Source organism: Amphiura filiformis, chromosome 19 (assembly GCF_039555335.1).
Source record: "Amphiura filiformis chromosome 19, Afil_fr2py, whole genome shotgun sequence".
Classification (NCBI taxonomy): domain Eukaryota; kingdom Metazoa; phylum Echinodermata; class Ophiuroidea; order Amphilepidida; family Amphiuridae; genus Amphiura; species Amphiura filiformis.
Window position 1 is genome coordinate 23,798,045 of NC_092646.1, and position 21,061 is coordinate 23,819,105.

Here is a 21,061-nt window from a genome sequence, read left to right on the forward strand (position 1 = left end):
CACAATTGGGGTGAGTATTTCAAATGGAAATTACCCAATTGGCCCTTGTTTCAACTTGAGTTTGGTAGTGAGGTCAGTACTTTAACACAGTTCCAACGTAAGTTTGTCAATAAACTGCTATCGATGCGTTAACTGCTATCGTACGTGCACGTATCGTGGCACGTATACACCCTGCAGGATTAGGTTACGCACACATTTTTTAATACTGTGACCAGCGAAAAATGCACCTACATCGCACTACCAGTAGCTACCAGTCTCAAGGTGCAAGAAACAATGTATAGTCAGGGGAATTTGAGATTTTCAATCCCATGGGCACTACAGCTTAATGATCAGCTAGCCTCTAAGAACTATTTTGATTGGTTGCAAAGTGGGCCAATCAGAGACATGGTAAGTTTTCTATGGTATGAATATTCAATAGGACTGAAGATGATTAAACTTAAAATTGCTCAGAGATCTAAATGCTCTCACTTGATTGGTTACTCAGATGATTATATTATTGCATTAACCAATCAGGGACATTGTTAGTAATCAAGACCTTGCTGACTTGTGAAATAAAAACTGCATTTTGATTGGTTACTCAGATGATTATATCATGTAATTAACCAATCAGGGGCATTGTTAGGAATCAAAACCTTGCTGACTTGTGAAATCCTGAACACATAATCACATATATCTGTGGGAGTCAACTCAACCTACTTTTATTCCTAAGCACAACATTAACATGTCAACATTGCCTATGTAAGGTACAATGACCCTATTTCTTAGCCTGCCAAGTGAGAACTATGATCATCAACTATTAGCCCTCGAAACACAAAGGCAGTTTATATATTTTTTTGTAACCAAAAGATGTTATCGCCAGAAGAATGAGAATAATTGTGGTGATTTTCTTTGTGGGTCACATGGTTTTTATGTTATCAAGTTTTGTAATATCCAGCAAATTGACCATTTTCCAGGCATTTCCAATAAAATCATCATTTCGCACAAATTGGATGAAATATACATTGAAATAATATATACACTCTAATTGGTTAATAATCATCTGAGTATAAACCAATCAGGATAGAGCTTTAAGATCTCTATGCAATTTGCTTAATACTTTTCAGCCCTACTGACTATTCTTACCATCTCTCTGATTGGTTCAATTCATGATATAGCTCTCTTTCTAACCAATCAAAAATGTTCTTAGAGGCTGAATATACTTGCTAAAGTCAAAGCTCTTAAGATGAAGTTTATACCCATAAGCGCCTGCTTGGTGTCTAAAATAAAGTTGTGTTCTTTACAGTTTAAAGATCAAATTAAAAATTAAAATATCCAGGGCTAGAATATTTGCAATCTGCACAACCATTTGCCTAATTCCAAATAGGCCTAGTCTTTAAAAAGAAATGAAACATTTATCACAATCATACGCATTCAAGAAGTGGCGTAGCCAGCACTTTTTCAGAGGGTGGGCAAAGGGGGGGCAAGGCAATTTTCAAGGGGGCAAACTTTGATGAAAATGGTCAAAAATGGCCTAAAAAGTACAAAAAAAGGCCTAAAAATCTTAAATATCAGGGCAGCCAGCATCCCGCAGGGGCACAGTGGGGGGGGGGCAAGAGGTTGGGACAAGACTTCTGTCAAGGCAGCTGTCCCTGTTTCTCCCCCTGGCTACGCCACTGCATGCAACCTTTGAAAAAGTTTCTCTCAAGTTAGTGCAATCTGTAATTTAGTTGCAGGCAAATTGGAACACGGGTACAACCTTAATCTTTCATACAGTGAGTGAGTGTGGACTTTAAAACTTATGGAATCACTCATTCAGGTAACCCCATTTGAAATTCACTCTAGCTGTGTGGAAGATTAATGTCATGGTTTCCAATGGAGGTGTATAAATTTTTAAAATATACACAACCTGTTTCAAAGTTCCATACTATCTGCCATTTTTTTTCTGCACAAATAATGTATCCCTGTTGTTGGTTACCCATACCAAAGCAAAGGATCTGTTGGCAGATATTCAAGTTCCCGACAGCCAGGTCCCAAAGGCATCGTTCTCTGTATCAGTGTGCTAGACAGACAAACACATTTATGTTGAGAACATTTTATATGAATGACTGATCAACATGCTGCATCTTAGGCTCATCTTTAAAAGATAGTTCTTTGTCCCCTGTGACAAAGTCAAGATTTTGGCACTAATGGACAATATAGAAAGCAAGCTTTAAAACTGCACCTTAACTTTTGGAAAATTAAAGCTGTAGGGTGGTCTTAACCCTGGAAAAATTTTTTATTTATTTTTAAAAACTAGATAAAAAATATCTAGAAACCATTTTTTTTTTTTTTTTTTGACCAACTTTGAATAAATTTGCACCAAAAATGCTCAATTAAAAAAAAAATTATAAAAAAGTCTGATTTTTTTCCAAATTTCAAATATTTTGGGGGTAGTTGGTCAAAATTCAAAAAAATATAAGAACAGGTCCTAGATATTTTTATCTAGTTTTTGAAAATCAATAAAAAAAAATTTGCTGAGGAATTTGTTTTGTTATGTTGTCTCTAAAAATTGGGGCAAAAAAAACTGGGTTTTTTTGGATTTTCTCCAAACATGAGCATTTTCCCCCCAAATTTGACCTCACAGATGAATACATCAATTCTTTGCCATTCTTAAAATGTCAATTTTATATACTTTAGACCAACAATTTAACAGTTATGAGGCCCAAAAGGTTCCATAATTCCAAGGTTAAGACCATCCTCATAATTTCCTGTATATTTCTGCCTTTAGAAACCAAACTTTGCTGTATGTGTGTGCATCCCACGGGATGTGATGATGCAATCACCCAAAGTGATATTTAGGCATGCTTTCATTGTTCCGGACAGCGAAAGACCTGTGGTGTCACAGGTCTTATGATTGGCATGCAAAGGGTCTCAGTTCGAATCCCACCCAGAGCAAACAACTTCTTTGTTTTCTCTCTTTATTCCTTCCTTCTTTCCCTTCCAGTCGCCAAAAAGCCCTTCGGTGCATGTTAGGCTTAAAACAGCCTTTATAGATTTCGTACAAACAAATAGTTTCTTATCATATTTCCTTGCGTCCCCGGGTTAGTGGAAAATAACCTTAGACCGACAACCAAGACAAAATCAAGGTCAAGTGATTCACCAAATAGAGTGGAAAATAACTTTCACTTACGGAGCTTAAGGGTAGCTCTTGGAAGATGGCCACTCTCACTCTTTTTACAAGACAGCTAGTGGAAAAGTGGACTGTTTGTTCTTTCTGGTAGTCAGCAGTGGTGAAAGAAAGGGGAGGGGCATATTTTGTAAAAGGTGGACATAAACTTCCAAAAAAATTGCCCTTTCTGAATGCCTTGCCACCAAAAAGTGGACCCTTTGTCCCTTTTCTCCCACTTTTGGACCTTTTTATTTAAAAAATATTAAGTGCAAAATTGCTGTAAAAGTGGACATTTTCATAATTTTGGGATTTTACTGGGGAGCATTGGGGTAAGAGTTCTGAGTAGAGGGGCATTTCTCCCATGCCCCTCCCTCCTTCTCCCTCCCTCCTCCCCCCTCCCCGTGGTACTGCCACTGAGATTTCAGAATACAAATGTATCAGTATCAATCCACGTTTTATAACTGACAACGCAGAGTAATTATGCATGCCCAGAAAATAGATCTAAGCAGATATATTTTGACCTGAAACAAACTTTACTAGAAGCCCAGACATCAAATCATGATGGTGTTCAATATTCAACCGGCACAAATCTTATTCCAATCAACAGGATTGAATACTCTCAGTGACATCATGCTATGCAAGATGCTTTACCCTACTTACACCTCTCTACCTAGGTGTATAAATAGGCACCGGCACACCCTGGGAATAGAAAGAGCTTAATGTGTATGGGTATTACAAACAGCCCACAGCAAACCTTTCAAAGGAGTGTTGCTCACTGCACAAGCACTGATATGTCTTACCGGGGTTGTCTTGCACACACAGGTGCTCTATCAGTTTCTATCTTAGCATCATGACCAGTCGATCATTACCATTTTTACCTTATATGGATGTGTATACAATTTTATATTAACTGTGTCATCATAATAAGCATGATAAAACCATAGTAACTTGTCCTCGAAAGTATAATGACCGATGACCGCCAATGTTGTGAGGGCAAAAGATCCGTAGGGTCCTTATCATTACAACTAAGTGGGACAAATGTCAGTTATGTCTTCTACAGGGCACTCCTATGACGTCATGATTCCAGCATTGGATGTATGACTAATAATGAGTTAACTGATTGATTACTTGATTGATAGGTTGGGTGACTCATCACTTTCTTGTTGCTTTATAATGATTAGAATTTTGACATTATGGATCAATTATTTTTTGAAATTTGTGTTTATGCTAGAATGAACGGTAGATTAAATGATCGATTGATAAATTACTTGATTGATAAATTACTTGATTGATTTATCTATCAAACCCATAAATTAATTGATTGATATTCCATTGATTGGTGAATAGGTTGATTGATCAGTTAGTACATAATTTATGTTGATTATTGCTTGATTAGTGCATTGATTAGTTGATTGATTGTTGATTAATTGATCGATTGATTCAACTATCAATTGCTTGATTAGTCAATTCTTTGATTTTGATACTTAAGGGTAGACTCGATATTGTTGGTCGAAGCAGCCAAAAATCGATTTTTATTATCTAAATTAATATATTATTCAAAAATATCACTGTGATGTTTTGCAATAGTTCATTCTACAAATCATATACTTTGAAAACGTGCTTGATTTATTGTTGTAATGAGTTATGTACGTTTTACAAAAGTGTTATGTTGTTGTTTCAGCCCTCTTTACAACACAACTCAAGAACCATAGGACTTACAACAATATATCTGTGACATTTGAATTCTTCTACACACATTTTTGGAAAATAGCTCACTACCATTCGCAAGATTGTAACAGTTTAACTGGTTGATGATGGAGAAAAGTTGGTAAAAGATGTCCCTACCAGTAGAATAGACTTTCAGGGGGCAAGGGGGGGGGGCAACTTTCAAGGGAGATGAAAATGGTCAAAAATGGGCTAAAAAGTACAAAAAAGGCCTACAAATCTTAAATTTCAGGGCAGTCAGCATCCCACAGGGTGGCAAGACTTCTCACGGAAGGAAGCTGCCCCTTGCCCCCTTCCTTGACTATGTCACTGGTCCTACCTTTGAAGAGATTGTGAGGGACTTCAGAACACAAAAGTATTAGTGTCAATGATCAATCCATGTTTTATACGCATACCCAGAAAATAGAGAGATTTATAAGCAGACATATTTTGACCTGAAACAAACTTGACTAGAAGTCCAGACATCAAATCATGATGGTGTTCAACATTATTAACTGGCACAAATCTTATTCCAATCGACAGAATTATCATTTCCGGGCTTATTGCCTCAACATGACTGTGCTGGGGATACTCAGAATTCTTACACCCATATTATGACTTCAGTTTTGTTGGCATTAATGTATCTCTCACAGCTGAATAAATGCCTACCCATAATGCTTTGGGGAAAATGAGCTCTTCCATTTAAAATCCACACTATCCCTGTGGAAGATTTTGGAAATATCTTCCACATGGGGAGTATGAATATCAAATGGAATTAACACATTAGCAGCTCTATTTGAAACTCACTCTCCCTCTGTGCAAGATTCAGGTTGAATCTTTCTCAGATGAGTATGAAATTCAAATGGAACTGCCCAATGTGTTCATTCCATTTGAAATTCATATTCCCCCTATGGCAGATATTTCCAAAATCTTCCACAGGGATAGTGTGGATTTTAAATGGATTAGCTATTTAGAATTAATTTGTCAAGACCAAGTGAAAAACTTACGTTTTTCTGCTGACAGTTTCGCCAGAAACCTTCCGCTTTCTCAAAGCATTGATGATGTTATTGATCCATCTGCTTGAAGCAGGAACCTTGACCGGATGTTTTGATTTTCCCGGAAGTAGTATTCCTGTCTCCAGCGGTGGAATAGCTCATTATGCCAAGAGTATAAAAAAGTCAACATTATTAGGGGGGGGGCCATGGCGGAGAAATGCGCTCAGTCAGAGATCTTGCTTCCCTCGAAAAATTTTGATAGCAATTTATTGAAAATCTCATGATTTTTGATCCCCTGAAATTCACTTTGCCCCCAGTTCCCCTCCACTCCTGGGTGCTGCCACTGGCCATCAATATGTACATTGCTTGGCCAACATTTTTGTGTGTTTTTCTGTTTGGATAAAAGTGCAATCAGTACTGGGAAGAAATGCATTGTGGGAAGTGCAAGATATCATCTCTGGGTTCTCTTCACTCCCGTCTTCACTATGGTGTTGATTGAAGGATGAAACCCTGATCATATGGCCCTACCATGACTACCAAGTGTCATGTACCATTTCCGCAACTTGCAAACTTTTTGATGGCAGTTGTTGACAAGCTTGGTAGCTTGAGTCTGTCACCAGACAAGCAGCCAAGTCAATTTGTGATACATTAGGCCAAGCAAAGTTGATTTCCATGTTTCCCTGTCACATTTGGGCTATTTCATTTGAAATCCACACTCCCCCTGTGGAAGATTTTGGAAATATCTTCCACAGAGGGAGTATGAATTTCAAATAGAATTAACACATAAGGCAACTCCATTTGAAACTCACCTCCGGCCTCCCTCTGTGGAAGATTCAGGTTGAATCTTTCACAGAGGGGGTATGCAATTCAAATGGAGCTGCCTAATGTGCTAATTCCATTTAAAATTCATACTCCCTCTGTGGAACGTATTTCCAAAATCTTCCACAGGGGGAGTGTGGATTTTAAATGGAATAGCCCGGCTGAGCAAAGTTGATTTCCAAGTTTTCCTGTCACATGTTATAAGTGAGGGATGAAATGATCAGATGAAATTAGAAAACCTGTATGTTTGTTTAAATCATAAATGGAAAACTTTCTGTAAAACATTAGTCACTGCCAATAAAAAAACATAATGTTGATCGGAGTGTTGTCTAATGTGGCTTTTCCATGCATATTTTATTGGGGGTGCAAAGTGAATTTCAGGGCCCGGTTTCAGAAGTGGGCAAAATCAACCAATTTTGCGCAAACTTTTCACAAAAAGTGGACATTTTCGTAATATTGGGGTACAAGTGGGGGGAGCAATAAAATATTTTTGTAAGCCTTATTACAATATTAGAGTATTATTTAAATGGTGCCTCATTAATTTGTGCTCAAAATTGCTTGCTCCCTCCCTTTTAGCATGCCAAAAAATTCTTGCCCCACCCTTTTTTACCCTCCTCAGGCTCATAATTATTCCACAGTCCCTTAGAGCTCAGAGTCTGTCATTATTCTTGAGCCGGCCATATTCTTGAAGAATCATTGCAATAAATTGTGTGTCATAAAATATTATTAATCAACAACTTTCTCTCATTTTGTTTTTCTCCTTTTGCTTTACAGAAAATCCATTATTATACAAACCCAGCAAAGGAAGCAATCCCTTCAGTGAGTTTCAGTGATTACCCATCATGCATCTTGATGTTGTCATGGCTACCTTCTTCTTTCATCAAACATTTGTGTGTCATCATTTGTTTTGAAAATTGTTGTTTACATTTTATTTTAGCGGTGGTATGGCAAGCTTGACATCAGGATCTGTTTTGGCATGAACTTCCCAAGAAACAGTAATATACTGAGGATAAATGGACAGGAAAATAATGGGGAAATTAAACTGAAGAGATTAGACTGGAAGAGTACAGAGCGGAATTCCCTGCCATATTGGTTTGTCGATCATGGAGACCAAAAGCCTAAAATGTATTATTCCATTTAAAATCCACACTACCCCTGTGGAAATTTGTGAAAATATCTTCCACAGGGGGAGTATGAATTTCAAATGGAATGAGCACATTAGGCAGTTCCATTTAAAACTCAGTCTCCCTCTGTGGAAGATTCAAGTTGAATCTTTCTCAGAGGGTGTATGAAATTCAAATGGAGCTGCCTAATGTGTTAATTCCATTTGAAACTCGTACTCCCCCTGTGGAAGATATTTCCAAACCTTCCACAGGGGTAGTGTGGATTTTGAATGGAATATCCCAATGAAATTAGGTATGCGTAGGTATGGAAAGAACTTAGCCTGTGTTATCTGCACAATGCATATTACACACAAACAAGTGCGCATTTTTAAAAGAATTTCACCGGACATATGGCTATAAATACTATTTTGCTCTCCATCAGCGACATGCAAACAAGGCGGAGTCTGGAATCTTTTAAATCTCTTTGGGTAAAAAACAGAAATAGTAAATTATCTTAAAAACTTCCTAAGTTAAGTCAAGTTCCCAGCTATGCCACTGTGAATTTTGCATTAAATCAACTTTCTGTAATGTTATAGCATGTTGTGTACTTCTGCCGAATTCTGCATCTTATGTAGCATGTAGCACATTTTATTACAAGTGAGGGGATGTTTTATGTATTAAAAGATGGGCACCAATTAACCCCATGCATGGTCAAAATAAGGTTCTACCCGCAAAATGTGTGTTGCATGTACACTGTACGTACACCTGTCAAATGTGTGCTTTATTACTGCGTACGCTTTGCAAAAGCCTTCTAGCGCATTGCTAGAAAACTGAGAGAAATGAAAATGCACTTTTGCGTTTGCAGGGAGAACCTCGTTTTGGTAGTAAAATGGCGGACCCGTGCAAAGGGTGAATTGAGTACCCTGTCAAATGTATGCTTTATTACCGCGTACGCTTTGCAAAAGCCTTCTAGCGCATTGCTAGAAAACTGAGAGAAATGAAAATGCACTTTTGCGTTTGCAGGGAGAACCTAGTTTTGGTAGTAAAATGGCGGACCCGTGCAAAGGGTGAATTGAGTACCCATGTAAACTGTTTTAATAGTTGGAATTTGCAAATTTGAATTTAAAAAATTGAATTTAAAAAATTGAATTTGAAAATTTGAATTTGAAAATTTGAATTTGAAAATTTGAATTTGAAAATTTAACTTTTTAATTAAACTTATTAGGTATAAATATATGTATTTAATTTGTGCAACCATTGTGTATATGTAAGTTCATGGAGATAGTACCCACTGAAAAGGCACGTACAATTAACCCCCTGGACACTACTGGTCATCTGACAGCATTTCTGATTGGTTGATAACTTGAAATGCTCATTTCAATTGCCAATTATGACTAGGCTTTAAACTATTTATGGTCAAACTTGCATTTGCAGATGATCTTATTAATACCCTTCTTGATTGGTTCGAAATTGGACCCAATATTAATTTCGGCCAATCAGTAGGTAGTTTTCATGGGGTTAAACTTATATACCCTTCTATTTTAATTCTACCATTCTCTCATATTGTGGGTGCCCACTGATCATTCTCAAAAAAAAATAAATGTCAGTAAACCTTCCTGTTAAGTTATCATCATGAGATCGGGCTATTCCAGTTGAAATCCGTACAACCCCTGTGGAAGACATAACCTTTAACTTTACACGGAGTGTAAATTTCAAATGGAGTTACATGAATGGTAACATTTGCCCACCCCCTCCCCCTCCCCCAGGGTCTAAAGAAAGCAAAACAAATCAAGAAAACTATTCCGAACCCTCCCGAAAGCTACAAGACACTACAACATGAGTTCCTCCAGGTGGAAATGGGCAACACGTAGGCCACATTCAACTAAAGTGTGACAGGGTTAAAACCCCGCCATGACTTGTATTAGCAGTGCTTTAATGTGCAAACATTTTTAGCTTTTAATTTCCTACCGTGTATGGTGACAAGTCTACCCTCCCACAGAAAAACACAATATCTGCCTTGTTCTTTACTTGTATATACAGCATTTTCAATGGGAGGGCAAAAGTACTTAGGTTTCCACATAAAAAAAGTCGCACTTTTGATACATTTTCGTCGTAATATCGGCTATCTCAAGAACCACTGAACCAATACTAGGCTTGTTTGTACTCATTTTAATGCATTTTTCATACTGATTCCAAAACTGGTCATGAAAATGTACAATTTTGAATTTTTTGAATTTTGAAAGAAAATTTGAAACTTGTTGTCTGCGGTCGACACCTGTGCGATGAGGGTTAAATATGTTATTATATTACACAAAACATTGCTTTGAATGATTGTTCCTGCATGCTGTATATTTGGCAATGGTTTTACACACAGTAACAGTGACTGTGCAGAAAGTATCATCGGATTATTTCAAGTTTTATTATGTGAATAAGACATTTATGGGAACAAATGTTTAAATCCATGCCCCGGGGTCCTTGCAGTGCCAGGATTTATATTCGGTAAAAGTGTGCAGGAATTGTAGACATTACCATGTTATTAAAACTGTCCTTTTGCCAAGTTTTTAACTCTTGGACAATTTTTTTAATTTGAACACATATTTCATATTGTAAGTTGCCAAAATTTGATTTAATTAATGAATTGTCAAAAAAATACACCCCCACACACACAAACGACCAGGAAACATACAAAATACAGTTTGTCCACTCTGAAGTACAAAGTGACAACAGTCACGTAGTGCTGCGTCTCTACTGCAGGTATGCGTGCCTTCAAAGTCGCACAATGTGTGCACCCGCGTCTGTACTTTGTACTTCAGTGTAAACTGACTGTAGATCCCAAGCATTTCACAGTCTGTCAGCCAGTGACTGTTTCATCAAAGTGCCACCAAATGTCTTGTAACACTATGCTGGAGTTTACTTATTTTTAAGCCCCTTGTGTGACATTCCAGTAGAAGGGAATTCTGATGGCACTGTACAGAGTATGTGTTCTCCCAATTTTATTTCATTGATGCAGTCACACTTATCCTGTTACACCCATACACCATGCTGCCAAGATGAACAGTGAATCACTGAACTAAATCACTAATCCCTGGATCTAAAGCTCCAGTGTGATGCACCATACTTTGTTTTGTGCCGATAGTGTGTGTTAACCTTATTCTGCAGACAGGGTCTTAGTTAGGATTCGACAAGTGCCTGTCATTTTCACCAAAACTGCCTGTCCAAAATAAAATTAGACCTCTGTCCCTTCTAATGGGTTCAGTCAGTTCAAATAGCTATTGCTATAGCCTTATTTATTAGTCTGGTCTTGTTTTGAGTTCACAGAACTTATTCAAGCATAATTATTAGAGTTTAGCATATGTTGCAGCCATTAATGTTGCCTGTCCCAGAAGCAAACTGCTTGTCCAAAATGACAGGTGGACAGGCAGCTAGTAGTGAATGCATGTAAGCAATTTGTCGTCGTGTGTCCATCGCAACTGCACAAAAGCGCTGACGTTACTACCAGATTCATGGTGAAGTGAAATGTAATTTGCGGATGAATTGCTCGGAAGATTTTCATAAGTTTGGTCCGAAATTTGTTCGTGTTTGCAAATTATTTTTGTAAAAACTATACATTCTGTAATCATGTAGCATGTTATTATCTGTAGCATGTATTGGTAGTTTATATTAAAGAGGAAACCCAGTCAGACCAGTTCTTCTGGGGTGAACCAAACCTGCCTGGTTATCAAATTAATCAGTGACAAGGCTATCTCTGGATTTGACAGATGCTAATTGATGCAATAACATAAAGTAGTACCTGTCAAATTCAAAGATAACCTTGTCACTGATTAATTCGATTACCAGGCAGGTTTGGTTCACCCCAGAAGAACTGCTCTGGTGGGGCTTCCTCTTTAAAGAGAGGTGTAATAATTATGTATATCCCAAAAGGGGTAAATTTTATGGGGTCCAGGCAGTTTATGAGACACTTTTTCTATATTATAAAAAATGTAGGAAAAATTGTTCATCCAAATAAGCAAATTGGGCTATTCCATTAAAACTCCACACAAAGAGTTTGAACTATCTGCCACAGGGGGAGTATGAATTTCCAATGGAATGAACACATTAAACAGGTCCATTTGAAACTCACCCTCCCTCAGTGGAAGATTCAGGTTGAATCTTTTGTAGAGGATACATGCAATTCCTAATGTATGAATTCCATTTGAAATTCATACTCCCCCTGTGGCAGATATTTCCAAAATCTTCCACAGGGGTAGTGTGGATTTTAACTGGAATCTAACCATTCAAACTGCAGTGTTATGATATAGGGCCTATAGACCAAGAATTTCATGTTGATTTTATAAGAATTAAATGAAATGATACTCCCTTAATTACCAGATATACGAGAAGTAAAAACATGCATCTTGATATAACTTTGTTGGTTTTAAGTGTACTGTTTTCATGAAAAATAGATATCAAAGGCATAATTATTTTGATTGTGACCATGTAGTATACATTTATAGTACTTTGTATGGGGCATGAGAGTATGTAGCATGTATCAATCAATGTTTACTGCATGAAAAATGTCTTATGCAAATTGCACTGACTTTCTAAGTTTTGATGACATGTGTAGGTTGTTGGATGTCAAAAAACTGCATTTCGACCGCTCAGTGCCAGAAGTGGGCAAGTTCAATAGCTGCCCTGTGAACATTTGGCAATTTACACACAGTGTATTGTACTCATCTGCACATGGCAGCTATTGCACTTACCCACTTCTGGCACTGAGCAGTCAATTTGCCAATATCCGCTTTCATTTTGCCTTGCTTGGACTGTGAATTAGATGCATGTTTTGCTTTATAATGTTTAAAACATACCATTAGTTTATTAAGTATATCAAAGTTTGGTAGTGACATCAATGCTTTTTCGAGGTTACGCCACAAGTAATCTGACAAACCAACCTTGTACACATTTGCGTATGCTCTGTGCGATTAATTTACTTTGATTTGATACTATGACCAGCGAAATATGCACCTACGTCACTACCGAGATTGAGGTTAACCAAAGTAGAGCAGTAAGGTTTCAACTGGCACATCGTCAGATTGAAAAAGAAGTTGTTAAGCTTTCGCCAGGTGTGGCCAGCATTCAAAATAAGACTATCGTAGTGCAATTTGCACTCCAAAATTCGCCTGTTGTGAAACAATTTTAAAAGTGTTGTGCAAAATTGTGATACCACATTGCACTGACTTTATGTGTTGATTGTCTGAGACTGCACTTCAAATTGCTCTGCGTCAGATGAAATTGCACCACAACTTTCAAAATGGGGTGCAAAAGTGCACTCCAGGGTAAAAAAATAATTCAAAGACTGGGTGTGGCTCTGACTTCTTAACCCTAACACTGCTGAATACTACAAAATACTACTTGATATATGCGCTGTTCGTGCATGCATCCCACGTGGTGTGATGACGCAATCGCCCTAAGTGATATATAGGCACGGTTTCACTGGCCAGCGAAGCCCAAGACCCGTGGCAAAGTGTCGCCGACCGAGTGCTTGGCATGCGAGGCGTCTCGGGTTCGAATCCCACCCAGAGCAAACAACTTCTTTCCTTCTTTTCTCTCTTTATTCTTTCCTGCTTCCCGTTCGCCCAAAAAGCCCTTAGGCGGTTAGGGTTAGGTTACCACTATCGAAACTCAGTATAGGCTTCCTTAACCCTAACACTCCTGAATACTACAAAATACTACTTGATATATGCGCTGTTCGTGCATGCATCCCACGTGGTGTGATGACGCAATCGCCCTAAGTGATATATAGGCACGCAGTTTCAGCTGGCCAGCGAAGCCCAAGACCCGCGGCAAAGTGTCGCCGACCAAGTGCTTGGCATGCGAGGCATCTCGGGTTCGAATCCCACCCAGAGCAAACAACTTCTTTCCTTCTTTTCTCTCTTTATTCTTTCTTTCTTTCCCTTCCTGTCGCCAAAAAGCCCCTAGGCGGTTAGGGTTAAAGCCCTGAAATAGTTGGTCACACATGACGAAAGCTTAACATTTTTCTACCGTGTACTGTATGTATAAGTGGTAATTTTCGTGAGGGTTTGTGAATAGAGGTTATATTCGTGAATTGAAGAACACATGAATATGATAACATTGGTAAGGCATGAATTGGGCTATTCCAGTTAAAATCCACACTACCCATGCGGGAGATTTACAAAATATCTTCCACAGGGAGAGCATGTTTCTAATGTAATTGGTTAGAGTTAATCATTTTGAAACCCATACTCCCTCTGTATTATAGCTTTACCTACATCTTCCACAACTGGAGTGAGTATTTCAAATGGAAGTTACCCAATTTGTCAATTCTAATCAAAACTCATACTCCCTCTGTGGAAAACTTCAGCTAAATCTTCCACATGGGGAGTGTGGATTTCAATGGAATAGCCCATTTTGCAACAATATCAACAGGCACAGAAGTCGTCTGTGTTGTAAATCACGAAAATATCTGTATGCAAAAAAATAATCTCTTATACTGTGCAGTGCCTGATGAAACCTTATTGCTGTTAGAGATTCTCATTGTGAAACCCTCTCCATTCATTAGAATCTTACCAATTTGTATGTAAAATAATATCTACAAATGAATCTCGGCAATAGATGTAAGCGGAAGTCAATCAGCAAGTCGTATCATCATAGACTATCATATAACATTGGTTCATACTCTGTATTTGTCGTATGTTCTCTATTGCTATTATTACAGTTGATCGGCTATTGTTATTGTGATGACCTTCCTCCTAGCAACCAGACTTCTATCAAGTTGAAGATGATTCCAACATCATTGCCACTGATTTATGTCCAGAGATGCAGTAGCTAATGTTAGTGAAACATGTTGGATAGAACATCATTTTATGATATTTACTGCTAACCATTGTTCCCTTTTAAGGATTTTGTTGTTTGGCCAATTTGATCATTTATTGAGATTTTTATAAAAGGTCAGGTTAGACTGAAAACCTTTTTTTCATCCTGAAAGGCTTTGTACCAATTGCAGGCATACCTTGGCAGGAACATGAGTAGCAGGTCGTTTGGAAAGAACAGCATTTTATGGTCTTGACTGCTAACCACTGTCCCCTCTAAGAATTTGTTCAGACAATTTGACCATTTATCAAGATTTTTATAAATGGTCAGATTGGACTGAAAACAAACACAAAACAAACTATAGAAATGCTGTTCTTTTTATTCCATTCATACATGTAGATTTGCAGATAGAATTAAACGCTAGCAAGTAGCTAAAAATTATATTTTAGTAGTTGCCATACATGAGTGTTAGTCTATGTCAGTAAACCTACAAGCAACTTTCTTACTGATGGGGTACTTCATATCTACTCCATGTTATATGTTCAGGGCGCATGACACCAAATCACTGCGCGAAAGGTGCAATGGTGATGAGTTCCGGTTAAAAGTATATGGCTACTGGAGACAATGTGGTGTCCTTAGGGACCATGTTCTTCGTGAGGTTGGCATGTTCTGATTTAAATGAAAGATGCTAACCTACTAATGACTAAAATAGATATGAAATTATACAAATTGTCACGCCTGGTAGAAAAGTTGATTTCTACGTGCTTTTCAATGGAGAAGTTATTTGGTGGTTTACACCCTTCACTCTGTTAAATCTTAAGTTCAAAAGTACAAGGTTATGCTCAAGTTTAGGCCATGATGATGTCACTGGCTGGGTTGTAGCTATGGACGGTGGGCGGTGGTGGAGCCCACCCTTCACTTTTGTGGAGCCAACCATAGATAGGTTCATGTTGATGCTAGCCCCACCACTCAGAATAAATAATAACGTTTGTACTTTACTAAATGTATCCTTAAAGTGTCCACTTTTTATTTGTGGAAATCTTACTAGATCAATCATATTCTGTAAATTGCTGCCAGGCAGTCCACACATTCAATTTTTGCTAGCTACAACCCTGGTCACTGGCCAGTATTGAAATTGGTTCCTCCAAAAAAATGTAATTAAATTATCCTCTTCTTAACAGTTTTTTGTAATGGTCAAATATTACAAATCTTTAATATTATATGGCAGTTGAACATTAGATTGTAGTTCTTCTATAGGCAAAAGAATAAGCCCAATCGGTATTGGAAGTTTGCAATGCATTGTTGGACAGTTTTTGCAGTTTTGGGACACTTTGCCCTCTGACCTATTGGGCAAATTCAGAAACATTGGTTTTTGTGCGTACAAAATATAATCTAAAATGTTTTATAAGAATGAAAACAAACCCAACAAAACATTATTATTGAATAAATTAATTATGTAAATATTTTTAATGATAACATTATGACAGTAATAAATAAATAAATAATAATTACAGCAATTTTCCCAATATGTCAGAGGTCAGAGTGTCCCAAAATTGCTCTCAAAAACCGGAAGTTACAATGGCGATTGGGCTTATTGTGACCAACATAAAGAAAATGTCCCAAGATGATATTGTAGTACCCATCCATGCGACATTTACCATGTATGGTCTTTTTAAGGGGGCTGGCATTTTCTTCGGAAGGGGGGGGGGTCACAAATATGTCGGTGACCGTTTTTATGACCCCCCTATCATGAGCAAAATTTTTTACGACCCCTATCGCTGGTCGAAAAATTTTATGACCCCCCTTCCAACTACACAGACTCAAGAAAAATTATTCATTGCGAACTAAGGCGCGGAGCGTCAAAACTTAAAAGTGAAGAAAGTGTGTGGGCGCTGTAAAATTTTTATTGTAAGTGTAAAGAAGGCGCCTTGGAGCGCGTAAAAATTTTGCATAGATTGTACGCACATCTCGATTGTGAAGTTAAATAATGAAATTTTTGAGTCACAAGCCCTTAATAATTCTATAACCCCCCTATTTTCGGTGTTAAAAAAATTATAACCCCCCCTATTTTGGGTCTGAAAATTCTATGACCCCCAGTATATTTGTGACCCCCCCCCCCTTCCGAAGAAAATGCCAGCCCCCTAAGCTTTACTTGATCATCAACAAGATCGAGGCGACCCTATCATTTGCGTAATTTCCATTACACCATCTATGCTATAATGGGCTATTCCAGTTGCAAGCCATACACCCTCTATGGCAGACATGACCTTAATACCCCACACAGGGGGGGTCGATTTCAAATGGAGTCTCCCATTCATATAACCCCATTTGAATGAAAATCATACTCCCTGTATGGAAGATTAAGGTCATGTCTTCCATAGAGGGTGTATAAATTTCAACTGGAATATCCAATATGAAACCATCATGTGTGTACTGATACTTGGGAGTTAATAAGGGCTGCTTTCTTGAAGCATGGCTAGTGGTCAGGCTTCCTAAGCCATAAGGCTTAAGCCCAATTAGTTCTATATACCAGTGCTTACAACTTCACATCGTACATCATCTAGAAAGATAAATCAATCCTAGAAATCAATAAAATGGATCCACATTGATAGGGCTAGCCTGCTGGTTTAGGAAGCCTGGCCACTAGCCAAGCTTCGAGAAATCGGACCTAAGTGTCTTGAAAAAGTTGAGGCATTTTATGGTGTATATGAACTTTTTTAAACATATTCCTCCAGAGTAGCCTACCAAGGGATATGAATAATAATGTGCCATAACATGAATAAGTGCGTGGGGTATCCTCAACACAGGAACCTGTGTAGGGTGTATGAACCTTAATGTAATTTTGTATGGTATGTATCCTCCCTAGGGGTAGATGGAAAAACTCAAATCTGATTTCTACTAATTTTAAATTTCAGACAGTTTAAGATTACATGATAACTGCAAATTGATATGAGGGGTGGGGGAGGGCTGAACTTCTTCAAGGATTTTGTGTAGGCGGATGACTGATATACGAACCTCATATGTGGCAATAGACCCTAGAAATTAGGGTATATGATGTGGCATTTGTCTCCAAAGATGAACTTCCAGATTTAGAGCTGCTTTTATGCTTTAAACTACAGTAAGATTTTCAAGTGAATGAGCAAGGTGTGGCTATGTTTGACGCAAATGTAATTATGTGTATGCCGCGCCCAGTGCACATCTGGTATAAACCTCCCTGGAATGAACTTCCAGATTTAGAGCTGCTTTTATGCTTTCAACTACAGTAAGATTTGCAAGTGTGGCCATGTTTGACGCACACATAATTGTGGTGCGAGCGATGTATGTTTATTCAGTTAATATTCTTACTGTAGTGACTCCTCACAGTATATTGTACTCATCTACACATGGCAGCTATTGCACTTTCCCACTTCTGGCACTGAGCAGTCAATAGCTGCCATGTTTTGATGTGATGGATCAGTACAATAGAGCCTGCCCTATCTGCAATAGCTGCCCCATAACCATTTGGAAAATGTTGGCATTCTATATTGCGCATATTTAAAAAATATGACAACTGGCAGCTATTAGGCCAAAAAAAAATTGTTGTGTTGCCCTCAACCGTCTGCCCCTAAATCCTGAAAAATCAGGGTCGCAATTTTTTTTTTTTTTTTTGGAATGATGATTTTTACAGATTTGTTCAAAAAATCAATGTTTTTCACTTAATATTAACATTTTATTGAAAGACTAGTCTTTAATTGATGTCTAACAGGTATCCTGAAGTAAAAATTGACAAATGTCCCCTAATTGAAGAAGCATTATTTAATATTTGAGGATATTTTTAAAAACTGAATGTTTAAAAAAAAAGAAATCCGACCGTCCTACCCAACTTTCCCATTTTCTCACTTGAGGGCAACACAACAATATTTTTTTTTTCGCCTTAGAGATGGGGGCCTTACACTAACCCTTCGAAATATAGCGTGTTGGGAATTGTGTCACATTTTGTGGTTCAAAATGACGGACATGAATGTTACACATTTCCAGTGCCACTTAACCTACATTTAAAAATCAAATTAACCTACATTTAAAAATCACTTTTAAACACTCGAGAATGTTCTTGCAATGTTATTGGTTATATGACTCAATATCACACACTTGACGTGGTGTTCATGTTGATTTTAAAATAAATCTGATGTTTTATTGAGCTGGTAATAACTATAAACAAGATATAATTATTAAACACACCAAATACCTCGTTTCCATTAATGAAAATGTCATCTTCTTTACTTGATCACTTGAATCTCCTCAGTTACTCATGGTGGGTCACTTGAATCTCATTTACTCATGGTGGGTCGCCTGAATCTCCTCATTTACTCATGGTGGGTAACTTGAATCTCATTTACTTATGGTGGGTCACTTGAATCTCCTCATTTACTCATGGTGGGTCACTTGAATCTCATTTACTCAAGATGGATCACTTGAATCGCCTCATTTTCTCACGGTGGGTAATTTGAATTTACTCATGTGGGTCACTTGAATCTCATTTACTCATGGTGGGTCATTTAATCACCTCATTTACTCATGGTGGGGCACTTGATAAAACAAGCGAACTTTGTTATTAATCTGTGCTGTTATAGATGTATATATAATTTTGAATGGTAATGAACTTGATGAAGTAAGCAACACAAAAATAGATGGTCAGTCAATGTTAGCATATCCTTAAAGAGACTTTCAGAGATCCGTCAAGAACCAAAAAATTTGTAAAAAATCACTCAAAAATGGTTGCTAAATCGGGGAAACTAATATATTTTCAGAAATATTTACAAAATATAAAAACTGCATCAGTAAATATTCTACAAGTGTAAACAAGTCCATGGGCAGGAAAAACCTACTGTGTGTCTTTGGCCCCTGAACATGTTTAAAGCAAAACCTCCTTATGTAACCTATTCACAGTTTTGTTTTAAACATGTTCAAGGGCCAAAGACACAGGATGTTTTTCCTGCCCATGGACATAGGGAATAGAGTAATTTGGAATTGACAGATCTTTGTATGTCCCTTAACCCCCTGAGCACTACCTGCCGATCTAACATTGCCTCTGATTGGTCAATTACATGATACCTTCACTTTAATCACCAATCAGAATGGAGCATTGCAAATAATTCACCCCAATTTTTTTGAGTGATGAAATCATTCTAACAATGTTGCTGATTGGTCCAATTGATAATGAAAAGTTCTTTTTGGCCAATAGGCAGGTAGTTCTCATAGGGTTAACAAAATGCCAAATTTATGTGATTTTAATTAAAATTGGACAAGTGTTGTTTTGAACAGTACTTTTTATCAATAATCAAGACAGCAATTGAAATTTTAATTTTGTGATTTTAATTTAATTTGTTTGAATGAGCCTTTTGGTTATGAACCAGTTGATATCAACCTGTCTTTACTTGTGAAAAGTCCTAATTGAATTTTACTATGTATTGAGGATCGTCAATAAACTATTTAATTTGAATAGTTGGTCATTTGTGACAGTAATAGTAAACAGATATTTATAATATATGTTACTTCTGTTTATTTTATTGATTAATATGTATTTGATTAGATGCTCTGTTTGTTATAATTATTGCAAAAAGTTGTAGAACAATAATCATGATGATATGTTGTGTGATCAAGCAAAATCAGTTTGAACTCAGACATATTCAATTTTTAGTTTCTTATAAGATTGTAAACAGCATTTTGCAAAGCTACATTATGCAGAAAACCAACCAGTTGAAAGATATGAGCAGTTAAAAGAGTTTTCAAGAACAATAGGAACAAAAGGAAATACTTCCTTTGTTTGGCTATATTTCAAAATCGATATTTCCGACTTCCGACTGATTTTGCTTGATCACATCACATGGCAAAAGCAGAAAGGGTTTGTCTTAGAAGACTTGAATGTAGACTATTCCTTTTTTTAAGGGTTTGAAGTCTGTATCCAAAAAAATGCAATGAAAAAAAAAGAACTTCCACATTTTCTGTTTGATGGAGTTTTGCGGAATGCCGAATATCGATTTGTCTTTTGAAATTTATGTTGCACATGAATTCTCTTGAATTGCAGAAGAGGTGACATGTCAGATCAGATTGTATAGTACCAGATAGCAGAGTATTATTTAACAGTGCATGTATTCAGTGTGAGAGAAACTTCATTATACAGGGTTAGTTAAAAAAAAAAAGAGACTAATCGCTATTTGTCATTTTGCCAAACTCATATTAATGAAACAATGTGAAGAGAAGTGATGAATTGATTACAACCTAGTGGAATTCAATTAAGACTTTGCCCAGTGTAAGGGTGGTATAAATCTTGATTTTATGATTGTGTAATTCTATTGCTATTATCTTGATGTGTAAATGTGTAATAAAGTAATGGAATATTGGGCTATTCCACACTCCCCCTGTGGACGATTTTGGTAATATCTTCCACAGAGGGAGTATGAATTTCAAATGGAATTAACACATTAGCAGCTCCATTTGAAATTCGCTCTCCCTGCTGAGAAGATTCG

At 37.3% G+C, this 21,061-nt stretch overlaps 1 protein-coding gene across 5 annotated transcripts in view; it reads left to right on the plus strand.

Annotated features, from left to right (window-relative positions):
* LOC140141081 (SPARC-related modular calcium-binding protein 1-like) overlaps window positions 1-15,298 on the plus strand; it is a 119,414-nt gene extending 104,116 nt beyond the window's left edge. For 4 of the 5 annotated variants that reach the window (XM_072162856.1, XM_072162853.1, XM_072162857.1 and 1 more), the window contains 2 exons: window positions 7,420-7,464; window positions 14,461-15,298. In XM_072162856.1, coding sequence (XP_072018957.1) covers window positions 7,420-7,464; window positions 14,461-14,483 — 68 coding nt within the window. In that variant the 3' untranslated portion in view covers window positions 14,484-15,298. Of the gene's footprint in view, window positions 1-7,419; window positions 10,329-14,460 lie in introns of those variants that run through there. The other variant, XM_072162854.1, reaches the window with a different exon arrangement.
* The last annotated feature ends 5,763 nt before the right edge of the window (window positions 15,299-21,061 follow it).